This window comes from Poecile atricapillus, chromosome 11 (genome assembly GCF_030490865.1).
Source record: "Poecile atricapillus isolate bPoeAtr1 chromosome 11, bPoeAtr1.hap1, whole genome shotgun sequence".
NCBI classification, from domain to species: Eukaryota; Metazoa; Chordata; class Aves; order Passeriformes; family Paridae; genus Poecile; species Poecile atricapillus.
In genome coordinates, this window is record NC_081259.1 from 20,284,166 (window position 1) to 20,297,471 (window position 13,306).

Here is a 13,306-nt window from a genome sequence, read left to right on the forward strand (position 1 = left end):
TCTGAGAACTGCCAGCTGTGAATTCTTGGCTTTTCTGTTATGTATTCCCTTGTTCTGAAGGCTGACCTTCTGAACTTGCAGGGATACAACTGATGTATTGGTTTTATTAGGGCTTAACTTCAGCAGACCCCTTCTTGCTGCTTCTAGAGCCAAAGGGGGCTGTTAGGAGGGGCCTCCAAACCACTTTATTTGGGGAGTCATTAGAAGGGCTCTTCCCAGTTTCAGTTTTCTGAAAGCAAAAGCTTGACATATTGTGCAGTACCATGGAACGTGCCATTCTGCAAGTGTCAGAGGAGAGAAAATGTTTAGATATGTTGGGAAATCCAGAGTAAAAGTCATGGCTTCTCTCACTGGCTTAAATCTTCTACCAGCTGTACCTTTGAGGTTGGTGGTTCCTTCTAACAAATTCCATCTCTTCCTGGTGTGTTGCACCAGGCAGAAAACTTGACCTGGTACTGGCCTCATTTCCTACTCAAGTGAAGGAAATTGTCAATGAGTCTCTTTCAGCATGTCATGATATTTTTGTGCGTGGTAAGCTAGGTTAGTCAATGTCTCTATGCACTTGGAAATTTTCATGGAAATGTTTTTAAAATCATCCTTGGACCACATTTTCCAGATGGGCTTCTCCTGTATGTGGTCCTATGGACTGCTTTAGGAGCTCGGGATCTGTTCGGGAGAGAGGGGCAGGAGGTGGAAAGCATACTCTGACTGCAGAGACTAGTTGGTAGTTCAGGTATCTTGCCCTGCCAGGGCGTTCAAGAGGGAGGCCTTGCTGGGAGCAAGGAAATGGCAGTGACTTCCCTGGCCAGTGACCAGAATGGAACCAGTTCAGTTCCAGCACTGTGGCTGGAGTCCAGGGACACTGATGGAGGCAAAGGGCAGACAGTCACCTGCTCCTGTTTTGACGGTCAAGCCACAAATACGGATACGTGACCTACAGTAGCATCTTACTGGTTTGTTGGAGTTTTTTGCTGCTTCTTGACCAATAATGAGAATTACAGGCTAGTCCCACATCTATGAATACTTGGACTAGGACTTGCTGAACCTGTCCCAGGGACACAGAAAGATGTGAGTGTTTGAAGAACCAGTCTCCAGAATGTGGTGAGTGGTGCAGGCAGGGAAAAAGCAGGTCAGGCAGAGGCAGATTCTTGTGTGTGGAGGCACAAACCTTCCTTTCCTCCTGATGCCTAGTTCAGCCTGCTACTGGTGTCCCTGCTATGTTTGATTTGATTTTTTTGGGTCAAATCCTGCAGCAGTTGAGAGATGTTTTCTTTTTTCAGATAAAATTAGTTTCATCCTTTGTTCTCTAAGAGATGTGAAAAAGGAAACAAGAACATTTCCATTTACTGTGTAGCTTCACCCCATATCTCTGCACCAAGTGCTTTCCTTGGTGGGTCTGTCTGGACTTCAGGGCCTCAAGGGTCATCACAGCTCATGTGCAGTGAGTGGATATTGGTTTTCTCTCTGGCCCTTCAGCAAGGTGCTGCCACAAGGATTTTTCAGCTTTTCAGTTGCTTCTGTGTAGCATTGTCTGGGAAGGAGAGATGTCAGCTGATGAAATGGGGGGAGTTGGATGAAGAGCCTTAGGTCTCTGTCTGCTTGTTAGGGAATGAGTCCAGCCAGGACAGGTGATGGCTGGATCCAGCCAAGACCATTGTATGTCAGCACCAGCTGCCTCTGCAGTGTCGTTTCAGCCCTCCTTAGCCAGGTTCAACCCCTCTGATCTGGCTTCACAAATCATCATCTCAGGAGCTTGATCCCATCACTGCCTCCATGGTTTTATTACAGAGTACAGGGGGAAAGGGCTCTGCCCATGGCTTGGGGAAGAGAGTTGGGGTATGGTGAGTAGACAAGTCATGTGCTTAGTGGATGCGGTTTTTAATCAGGTTAAAGGAGTTCCGCTTGCTGCATTTGTGGTGACCCTCTGAGGGAAGTGTTTGAAGGATGAGACTGAAATGCTTGGATGAAGCATGTTTGGAGACATGCTGGGGCTGTGAGAGGGCTTGGGGATGGGATAGTGACTACAGGAGCAGAGAGCAGGCTGCTAGGAGATGAGGTTTGGCTTTGGGGCAGAGGACAAGGGAAGGATGGTGAATGAGCACTGCTCACAGTGGCATGGGGAGCTACTGCTCTTAGTATCTGTCCCTCCTATCAGCATTGCTTAGAAGGTTCCCTGTCCTTGCATGCTGGAGGGGTTTAAATCCATGAAGCCAGGAAGGGTAACATCTTACCATGAATTGTATTCCCAAGACTGTTGAAACCCCTACTCCATGTAGCTTGTGTAGAGTAGAAACTGTGGATATTGTTTAGTGGTTCTAAACTCTTAGCACCTTTCCAAATTTCAGAAGACTAACTCCCCCTCCTTCCCTCCTCCCAAAAAATAAAAAAAAGAAGAAAGCTACTTGAAACAGAGTTTCTCTGTGTGATTTTGGATAGATATATTCGGAACCATTTTGGATAGATATTTTAAGAACTATTTTGGTTACAGTCACCAAGCTTTGAAGACTTCTCAGATTTTGACAGTTTTCAGAAAAAGAACGTTTGATCTAAACCTGGAAATCTCCATGAAAAAAAACTCCTTGCTCTGAAAAGTCTCCAGGATCCTGTGGTGGCTGGCCATCACGCTGCAGCAATGCTGCTGGAAGACACACATCCTGAAGATGTGGAATGGATGCCTGCCCTCCTCTCAGCAGCGCCCGGCACCACTCTGTCTGCAGCTGTGGGGCTCTGGCTGGGGGCTGCTGGGGCCCAGCTGCTGGCAAATCCCTCTCAGCACCAGCTGCACGGGGGCTGCGGCAGAGGCAGGTCTTGGAAGGATGAGTACAGACCTATGAGTGGCTGCTCAGGGTGTCTCGTGTTAAGGGGGTGCATCTGGTGCCTGCAGCATGGCAATGCCCACAGATAGAACCCTCACTTCCACCTCATCCCACTGGACAAGCTACGGATGGTGTGCCTGCAGGGGATGTACCATGCTGGGAATGATGCCTGACTCCTTTTCCCCCCCACCCTGGAGCGGAGAAATTTATTTACTCAGCAGCCTGAAGATGGATATCAGCAGCAGCTCCCCTCCCCATGCCAGAGAGACTCATGTCTGCACAGGCGTCTTTCCATCCCCTGCTTGGCTCTGATTACAGCCCCTGGGAAGGGATGGATGGTATTTGGACAGGTGGCTGGGGCTGCTGTACCTGTGTGGGAGGTAGGAAGCCTTTCAGCATCCACCTGCTTGCAGACTTGCAGCCAGCACTTGCCTGCAGCTCTCCTTGGCTGCAGGCTAGAGCATGCAGTGTGAGCTGGTCCTGACACTGGGCTAGCATGGCTACAGCTCCTCACAGGGAGCAGGCAGCCTCAAGGACACGGGTACTGCTGGTCAGAGGGAGTTTAGGCTTAGCAGGAGGAAAAGCCCTTCCTTGAGACACTGCATAGCTATGGAAATTCCAGCTCTTTCTGGCAGATGTCAGCTGGGAATGGAAATCAGCTGTGGAGGCCATGGGGATGGGGGGGGACTAGACGGGATGGGGACATCACAGGGCTTCTCGGAAGCTATCCACTGGAAGTTCCCAGAATGAAGGGCTGTGATTGCTGTTTCTTAGCATGTCAGGAAAATCTACCTGCCAGCTCCCTGCAAGATGGACCATGGGGGCCTTCTGAAGCTCTTGCTTGCAGAACAGCCCTTGGGAAGGGTTGGATTGCTCTGGGCACAGTGTGAGCTTGCGAAGGGAAATAGTTTTGTTCATCATCTCTAGAACAGAAAGAATTCACTACAGGCTTGTTCAGCCCAGGCTCCTGCTGCCAATAGTTAATATTTTATGAAAAATACAAGCAGCAGCATCAATCCCTGATGATTCCATCACTGGAATGCTCTCATGGCTTTTGCCAGTTCCCAGTTCAGGGCTCATTTTCTTCAGTCACAAGTACCTGGTTTAGATCAAAGAAGGCTTTGCATGTCTCTAGAAACTGGTTTGGGGGGTCAGAGCAGCAGCAAGGAACAGGTCGTGACAAGAGTGGGGCAGAAGGGGAGGCCAGAGAGCCTTGCAGGAAAGGTTTTGGGAGGAAGTCATGGCTTGGCTTCCCATGGAAGAGGGAAGAACAAGGCACTACAGAACACAGAAAGCCAAAGCTGCTGATGGCAACAGTGGGAGGGGATTGAGGCAGCAAAGCATGTGGGAGATGTATAGAGAGGGAGGATGCTGGGGCAGTGCAGAGTAAGAGACCTTAGAAAGGGTGGAAGAATAGAGGAAAATCCAGTCTGTGAGGTGTCTGGGCTGTGGAGGTGGATGCTTCTCATAGAGGAGAACAGGAAAGAAAAACTGCTGAGACTTACCTTCCCAGCCCTGTCTGGTCCCAGTGGACTAAATCCCTCGAGAGGCCACCACAAGCAAGAGGTGGGGACAGGGGAGCCAAAGCAGTACAGGAGAAGATTTGGCATATGCTGCTTTTCTGGGCAAAGGTGTGTTAGATTGGCCAAAACATGGGCAAATTCCTGCTGATGAGTCCCTGCTTCTGGACTCTCAGTCCTGCTCTAGAATCTTCATGAAAGCAGAAGTAAGCTGGGCTCAGGCATTGCTATGGGCTGACAACATCTTTGGCTGGTGCAAGGAGGACATTTGAGGTCCTGATCAGCCTTGAAACCTGTGGCTTGGGAGGTGGAAAGTATCCAGAGAGCACCTTTCTCATTACTCCAAAGCCATTGGGTTGGGACACTTTGGATATTCCTGGAAAGTCCTCATTGGCCCCATGCCTGGGATGTTCTTGGAGCTGACCCTTGCCACATTCTGTGATGCTGTGGGTGATCCTTGGGGTCTGGTGAAGTTGAGGAGCATGCTGGACTCCTTCCTTTGGCCCCACAGAAAGCCTGCTGGGACATTTGCAGCAGATAAGCTCCTCAGCAATCGCCTCTAGCCCAGACACGATGTGATCATTGAAAGTTTCATCCCATGCCCTGAAGGGTTGGCTTGGCTGGGTGGTGAGCCCTGAGTGAAGTGCAGGAAGCCTTGCTGGCTTCAGCAGTCTTTGCATAAAAACTGCACTTCATCTGAGCTAGAGCTGCTGTCAGTGAGTAGTGAAGGCTGTGGCTAGCACTGCTCCATGTGGGACTCACATGCTGATCCGACACCTCCACTAGTGCTGGGGAACATGGCTGCATTGCCAGCCAGCCAGTCACACACATCATGATGTCATTCTACTGAAAAGGCAGGTGACATCTGTTGTCAAGTGACATTTGTAGGACACTGAGCTGACTGTGATGCAATCAAGGTTGTTTCTGTTCAGTGGAAAGATTTGGATCAGCTTACAGGCTGTGACACTGTGCAAAATGCTGAGAGCTCTGTGGAGGGGTATGCCTGTTCTCCAGCCATAGCCTTGGCCTCATCAAAACATCCCTCTTCACATAAAAGTGACGGCATGCTCACCTTCTCCCAGCCAGTGTTACAGGAGACGAGCGTGTGATTCACTCCCCTCTGTTCAGGAATGAAGTGCTGAGATTTTTTTCTCAAAAATAGCCCTATTCCTAGGAGTGATAAAAGTCTGAGATAAGCCCATTAAGTTTCCACTCTTTCTGTTGTGCAATTTAGGAATGTGGTGAGCCCAGAATAGCATATGTCTTGGTGTGCCAGATTGTTTTGCTGCTGATACCATGCTGTCTGTGCTCCTGTGTGGAATGTTTCACACTCTGATGTACCTTCCATGTCCTCCCCAGGGTATCCACAGCCAGAGGTGACGTGGTACAAGGATGATGAGGAGATGGATCGCTATTGTGGCTTACCCAAATATGAGATATTCCGTCATGGAAACCACCACACCCTGCAGCTCTACAAGTGAGTAAAGGAGCTGGAGAGTGGCTGGGTTTGGTGATGGGAGCTCTGAGTGTGTTCTCCGTGGCTGGATAAGCTGTCAACAGTGATGTTCCCCCCACCACTTGGCTGGCCCCTTCTGCTCCCCACCGTGAGTTCACAGCTGGCCCTTCCCCTCCAGCTGTGGCTCCCCAGTCACACCAGTATGAGTTCCATTACTGTATCCAGGGATAGCTGCCATGCTGGAAGCAAGAGGAAGGGCAGAAGTCGTCCCTCTCTCTGGAGCCTTCCAGTGCTGAGCATTAGGGCTGACAAAGGTAAGCAAGGGGAAAGAACTATCTGCCTCCAAGATGATGGTTCAGGGAATCAGGTTTCTGGAGAGCCAGGCACACTTCATCCCCAGCAGGCATAGACCTGTCACACCTTGAGTCCTGCGTTTGGGATGTTGGACAGGTGTGGCACTGACTGAAAATGCAGAATATCAGTGTTGCTGATAGTCCTGCCATCCTTGTGCTTCTAGCCTGAGCTTTTCTGCTCCCCCAGCTGTGCTCCTGGTGTCCATCAGAGGCTGGCTCACCTCTTCCAGGAACAGGGATATCTGTGGGTCAGGTGTCCTCAAGGGGTGGCAATAGGGATGGAGGCAGGTGCTTTGCTGGTGCCTGTGACATGGAGTGGGAAGACTTTGGTAACACAGCAGGGTAGAGGAAGTACAGGAATTTCTTGTGGGCTATATAGAGCTGAGAGGAAAAGATTCTGCAGAGACCAAGAACAGTTGGGAAGCCTGGTGCTGCCTGTTCCTCCTCCATCACAGCCCTCATACCAGAGTTACAGCCCAGGGTGGAGCTAGAACAAATTTATCATCAAACTTGCTTGTCTGTTTGTGCAGAGTGCAGGCAGAGCCAGGGAGGGAGGCCAGCCCAAGGCCTCCAGATGTTCTGTGGGCACCTCACGGGCCACATCTTCTGGACTGTGTGGAGCAAGAAGTAGGAGAGCATGAGTCCAGGAGGCATCCTGAGGAGGATGGGAAGGTCTCACACACAGCTTTTGATTTCCAGGTGCCGAGAAGAGGATGCAGGCATTTACCAGGCCTCAGCTAGAAATAACAAAGGCATCGTGTCCTGCTCCGGTGTGCTGGAAGTGGGAACCATGACAGAGTTCAAAATCCATCAGAAGTGGTTTGACAAAATCAAGAGAAAAGCTGAAGAAAAGATGCAAGAAATAGAACAGGGCAAGAAAAGAGGAAAAGAAAATGTGGAAGTGGAGAAGTTGCAAGGAATGAGCCCTGAACGGCTCCAGAGGAAGCGAAGGCTGGCTAGAGATCAGAATCTCCGGACAGGAGACTCTTCATGGGAGAAGGAAGATGCAGCAAAAGTGCACGTCGCAGATTCACAGTCCAGGTTACCCAAGGATATTGCTGAGACAAAGGAGCAGCCACTCAGTGCGGTGCCAGGCTTCCCAAACCAACTGGTGACACCTCTGAAAGCAGAGGTGACCACCAATGGAGATGCCACTTTGGAAAGTGGGGAGGAGAATGGGAACAGCTTTCTCACGTATATCTATGAGACAGTGGAGGACTTGGCGACTAAGCCAGGGGCGAAAGACTCTGCAGCTAAAAAGAAAAAGAAGGTAGAGGCTCCTCCAGCAGCATCACAGGAAGTTTCTAAGCGAGAAGAAAGTGGGAGAGACAGGGCCAATCCATCTTTAAATCCCAGGTTTGCTCCTCCTGTCCCCTTACGCAGAAATGCACGTTTGAGGGCAGCAAGTGATCAAGAAGCGGAAACCAGTCCAAAACTCAAAGAGCCTGGGAAAGCTGTGGAACAGGACATTAAACCTAACAATGATGTGCACTTCTCTTTAAAGGACATGTATTTTGATAAGCAAGTGAAGCCAGCAGCAGGGAAGGAGGAGGTGGGAGCCAAGGATGAGGCCAGGAGTGAGGCTGCCCTGCAGCCTGTGGCAGTCAGCAGACAGACAGAAGATGCTCCATTGGCCTCTGAGGTGTTGGAGGCAGGACCTGTGCTGTCCGAGGGCCAGAGAGGCCAGCAGCAAGAACAGAAGTTGGAGGGAAACAAAGAGGTAACTAGGAGAGACAACAGCCAACACAGGGGTGGCAACAAGAGAATATCTGTGCTGCGCATTTGTATTGTGGCACTGGGCCTGGGAGGCTGCGTGTACACCATGGGATCTGCTGCCCAGGCTCTGCAGGTCTCCACTGGTGAAAGCACACAGAAGGGCTTTTTGGATTTTGTGAGCCCAGTCAGCAGAGCTTCCACCCCATCTCCAAGCAAATGTCAGCTGAGGTGGTGAGAGATGTAAGTCGGGGCCATTTGAGCAGCTGGTCTCAGTGGCCTGGGGCTCTCCGGTTTAATTGGCAGGCCGACCTCATGTGAAATTTTTTCAGTTGGCAGGGAGCACTGAATGGGTGGGTATTTATAGCTGGGAGAGGGTGCCTTTGATGGCATCTGTTCAGTTTAACAAGGGTGTTTTAGTTAATGAGCCCCCCATGCAGATGAGGTACCATGTGAGCTGCACCCTCAGGGCCTCGAGTTTTGTTTAGTTCAACATGTATACAGTAGGTCTGGGCTATTTTTTTTGGCCCATCCCTGTTGGAAAAACTTTGTTGGGAGATTCACTGTGGTGGTGATGAAGTGCCAGGGCACAGCACCTGCTTCTGACCCTCTTTTAGTCAACTGCTATTTTTGTCACCTAACCTGAAGTATTTGCCATGAAAATATTAGACTGGACGCTACCAGACGTATTTTTCCCCCATTTTTCTTCAATGACCCCTTCTGTCATAAAAGGTTGTCTGAGTCCAGTTCACAGGTGCTATCAGGATTTGGAGTTTGTGCTGTGGTAAGTACATGCTTTCAGAACAGACAAGGCTCCAGGTGCATCACCTCTCGCTTGGTAGGTAATACACATATTTCAGAACGTGGAAAAACCCACAATACATAAGGGACTGATGGGTGCTCCAGTCGAAAAAAAATCCTTTCTTCCTCTCTTAAATTTCTTTAGTCATTGGTGGGTACAGCTTTGCTGGTAAGAACTTGCTATGTTACGCAGAGCACACCTGGTTTCTGGCCTTGCTCCTTCTGGCCCAGTGCTGTGAACTTTTCTTCAACCTGACCCACCAGTACCACATACTGCTGCAGAAATTATTGCTGTTCAGGCCAGCCCATTGCAATGCCATTTGTTTCTCCCTTCTCTGCTTATTTTAACACTTCTCCCTCTCAAAGAGGATGGAAAAATGCTGTTGTGCAGCAGCCAGGCTTGGGCTGTTATCCCTGAGACTTTGACATGTATCAAGGTTTTTTTTTCTCTTTAAAAGCCCCACTCACAGAGGGAAACCTATGACTTGTCAGCTGGTATGCCTTTGAGGAGACAAAAGGGAGTGCTTCCGATTTGAATTTGAATGCTTCAGCTTGTCGGTGCTGCTGAGGAAAATCCTTAAGCTTTTGTGAGAGCAAATAAGCTGATTTAAAGGTATTTAAGGCTGATTCCAGGCATGTTTCAGAATATTTTCAGCCCCCAGGACAGGGGTTACTTGTCTTTTTCTTTCTTATTCTTTCTCTTAAACAAGAAAGGTCATAGCATGAGTGTTTCCCTAGCTTTGGGACAGAGCTGGGCCTTATGCTCCTGACTTCTCTTCCGAACTGGACTTACCTGTAACAAAATGCCAGACTGTAGCCAGGCTCTGAACATCCTCCACTACAAGAGCAGAGAAGAAACTAGATTTGCATGGTAATCACTCTGGCCTAAATTTTAAACTGATAATTTGATTATATTTCTTGTATTTTATGGGTAGGAACGGCCTCTAATGGTTCTTCCACCACCCCAGCCCTTCAATACTCCTGTTGCCCTAACAATTAGAGAAGGACTTTGGACAAGGGCATGGACTAACAGGACAAGAAGGAATGGCTTTCCATTGTTAGAGGGCAGGGTCAGATGGGATATTGGGAAGAAATTCTTGGCTGAGAGGGTGGTGAGGCCCTGATACAGGTTGCCCAGAGAAACTGTGGCTGCCCCATTCCAGGAAGTGTTGCAGGCCAGGTTGGACAGGTCTTGGAGCAACCTGAAATAGTGGAAGGTGTTCTTGCCCATGGCAGGGATTGGAATGAGACGAGCTTTAGGGTCCCATCCAACACAAACCATTCTATGATTCCTTTACTTGCTTGGGAAGGGGCTTGCTGAGAGAATGGTGCTATCTTTCCTCTTTTCCTCAAGCTACCAAATGAAGCAAAAGCAGCACAAAATAGAGGTCTGAGTGCCACAGCCCTCCCTTCCCATGGCATTTGTTTTGGGGGGCTTAACACTCAAGTCAGGGACCTCAGGAGAAAATCCTTAGTAGCAGATCCTCCAGGGTGGAAGAGGGACCCGTTGGGTGCATGCCCTGTCCCCGTGCCATTGTGCTGGTGATGCTCACAGAGCATCAGCCAGGCAGAGCGTGTAGCACGGCATTGCTGTGTCCCCTACAAAAATGCTCCTTGGCTGGAGGATTTCGGCAGCTCTCCTTGGGATGAAGCTTGGCCATCACAGCAGGCAGCTTGCTGACATGTTTGCTGGGTGCAGCTGCAGTCAGAAGCATTTGAGCTTCCCGAACGTCAGAGAAACAGAATGGTTGAATAGTGCTGATAACGTCAGGGTGTACAGTTTCGCTATAAATCATTTGGGCAGCCTCATCCTGATAGTGTGTGACATGCCAGCTGCCCCATCTCACAGTGGAGATAGGGGAGCACTCAGTCTTTAAAAACATCAAGGGAATTATGCAAGGTGTCAGCAGTGGCTGGTGAAAATGGGAAAGTTTCACTCTTTGGGAAGGCGCTGAGTCAGAGGAGGTTGGATTAAAAGCCCCTGAAGGATTTAGAAAGGTGGATCTCTTGCCTTTGTGCACAGCAAGGGTGTTGAAAGGCAGAAGGGCTGCAGCTGATTAAAAGAAGAAACATTTTGTACAGCCTGACAGGTGAGACCCACTACTGTGGGATGATGGTGAAACCAGAAGACCTGGATGACAGAGTAACACTGGTATTAGGGTAATTCCCATGATTCAAGAAGAAGTTGGGCAGTGCCATATGATACAGATGGACCACAAGTATGACTGCTCAGACCCAGGCAGTAATGTGATGCTAATTTCCCCTTTTTTTTTTTTTTTTAACTAGGGTGCAGCAAGAGTTGGACAGTCTCCTGGTGACCTAAAGCATCCAGTGTGTAGTCCAACCAAAGAAATCAGTCAGCAAGACAGTAAGCTAGAGGAGGTCAGGAAAGAGGTGCCTGTTTGCCAGGAAACCAGGGGGGCTGTGAAAAGGATAAATCCTCGGTTTAGGCCTCAGGAGCCACCAAAGCCACCAGCACCTTCTCCAGACCATGTACAGTCTGGAAAGGAGCACCCAACCCCCAGGAAACAGGCAGAAAGACATTCCTGTGCTCTTGAGGACAGAGAGACTCAGCAAGGACTGCTAAATCAAGAGAGCAAAAGCCAAGGTGAGGAAGAGTCATTGCTAAAAAAATTGACTCCTCCAGAAGCTGGAGAAGACACTCCTCTTGAACAAATTCCATGTCAGACAGCTGAGGATGGGAAGAGGAAAGAGGCAGGGGCAGAGCTGTCTGGGAGCCATCCTGGTGTGAGGACAGGAGGGAGCGATGCAGCAGAGCCATGTACTGGGGCTATGCACAGGCAGGCAGGAGGGACACCTTTGGGCCATCAGAACACGGAAATGACAGCTCCTGCTGCAGTTCCTCTTCCCAAGGAAGAGCTGCTTCCTGCTCCTGCAGTGAGGCCATCAGTGGCTCAGGAGGCAGTGCTGGCAGCTACCGGAAGCCCAGGGATAGAGACTACTGCAGGAGAGGTCCCGTCTGGAGCCCAGCTGCTGCCTCCTGCGAGTGGAGGAACGGAAATCACAGCGACAGATGGATCAGCCCCACAAGAGGTGTTTTCAGCCATCACATTAGAGGAGGAGAATGCCAAGCCAGTGCCCATGGGACCTCAGGGGAAGGAGGGAGGGCTCCTGACAGCCACAGCTCCATGCCAGGAACCAGTAGCATCTTCAGGGACTTGGGAAGGAGTCTCTGAGGTTCAGCCACAGGCACCGCTGGTCCTTCCCAGCTCAGAGAGATCTCAGGAGATGTCTTTGGAGGAAAAAATGCAGCACAAAAACCTGGTTTCCTCCTTAAAGAACTACCTGCTGCTACTTCTAAAAATGTCAGATAGCAGTAAGGATGCCACAAAAGGGGACACTGACTCTGGGGACAAGGAGCAGACAAAGGCAGGGGAAGGCATGATCCCAGAAATAGGCATTGCTGGCCTTAGCCCTCGCACCTCAAGGAAAGTTTTGGAAAAAGTACAAAACAACCAGCTCTTCCAGACAGCAGAGAACTTGCCTCTGACTCCCAGGACATCCAGACGGATCACAGGAATGATTAATGAGGAGTTTGTTACCAGCAAGGAGATGCTGGCTTGCAGGCCTGTGCCACCGAAGAGACGCACCTGGGGGGCTCCCGAGGCCGAGGGGCTACCCCCACTCTCAGTGCCTTCCATCGTGGTGGGCAGCATGCCCACAGCAGAAGTGGCTCCTCACCTTTCTGATTTGCCTCCAGTGAGCTTTGAAGAGAGCCCTGCTGACCCTCTGGCAGTGCTACCTTGTGCCACACCAGAAGAGCTTGCTTTGGGGGCCCGGCGCAAAATATACCTGCCAAAACCAAAACAGGTGGGGGTGGAAGAGGAGGCAACCCCAGAGAGCCTGGGGCACACAAGAAGCCCGACTGTTTCACCACGGCAGTCCAGAAAGAATGCGTCCCTATTGCATTCTCCTGCCCCGGCTCCATCCTCTCCCTCTGAGCAGTGCTCTCCAACTCTCATGAGAAAGATGGCCACGTTGGAGGTGCCTAAACTGTACAAGGAGCCTGCAGGTGACACCAGTGGTGACAAAGAGGTCCCTGGATATGCTAAGCCAGAAGCACAGCCAGCAGAGTCCCAGAAAACAAATAACCCGTTCAAAGGTGAGGGAAGAGAGGATCCCCATGAAGCACATCCCCATGTTGCCTACAAAGGAAGCCAGTGATAGTCAGCTGGGGCCACATGGGTTTTGTGCATTTGTTTTCAATCAGCATTTCAGTCAGGATTTTCAGCATCAGCCTTTGGCTGTGTGAAAGCCAAAGGTCTCCCCCAAGACTTCTATCCCTGTGCGGGGAGGGATGAGGAATGCAAGAGGCAGCAGCTCTTACACTGGCTGTGTCCACAGCCTGGGCTTTCCCAGCCCCAGGGATCATAGAATCCTCTTGGTTTTGGTCTCTGTGTTCTGGTCCTCATCAGGGCTGATGCTGGTTGGGGAGCCTGAGTTACCTGGTTGAGTGGAAAGTGTTCCTCCTATGGCAAGAGGGTTGGAATGAGATGGTCTTTAAAGTCCCTTTGAACACAAACTGTGATTGCATGATTCAGTGGGCTTCACAGGGTGCACATTCTTCTTCCACATCTGTGGACAATGCTAATTTGATTCCTCGTGGCATCAAATTTAAAAAGGCAT

At 50.1% G+C, this 13,306-nt stretch overlaps 1 protein-coding gene across 3 annotated transcripts in view; it reads left to right on the top strand.

Moving 5' to 3' along the window:
• The window catches only part of ALPK3 (alpha kinase 3), a 32,610-nt gene that overhangs the window by 14,060 nt on the left and 5,244 nt on the right, over window positions 1–13,306 (top strand). For all 3 annotated transcript variants that reach the window (XM_058847338.1, XM_058847337.1, XM_058847339.1), the window contains 3 exons: window positions 5,696–5,813; window positions 6,845–7,865; window positions 10,946–12,782. In XM_058847338.1, the coding sequence (XP_058703321.1) occupies window positions 5,696–5,813; window positions 6,845–7,865; window positions 10,946–12,782 (2,976 nt within the window). The remainder of the gene's footprint in view (window positions 1–5,695; window positions 5,814–6,844; window positions 7,866–10,945; window positions 12,783–13,306) is intronic.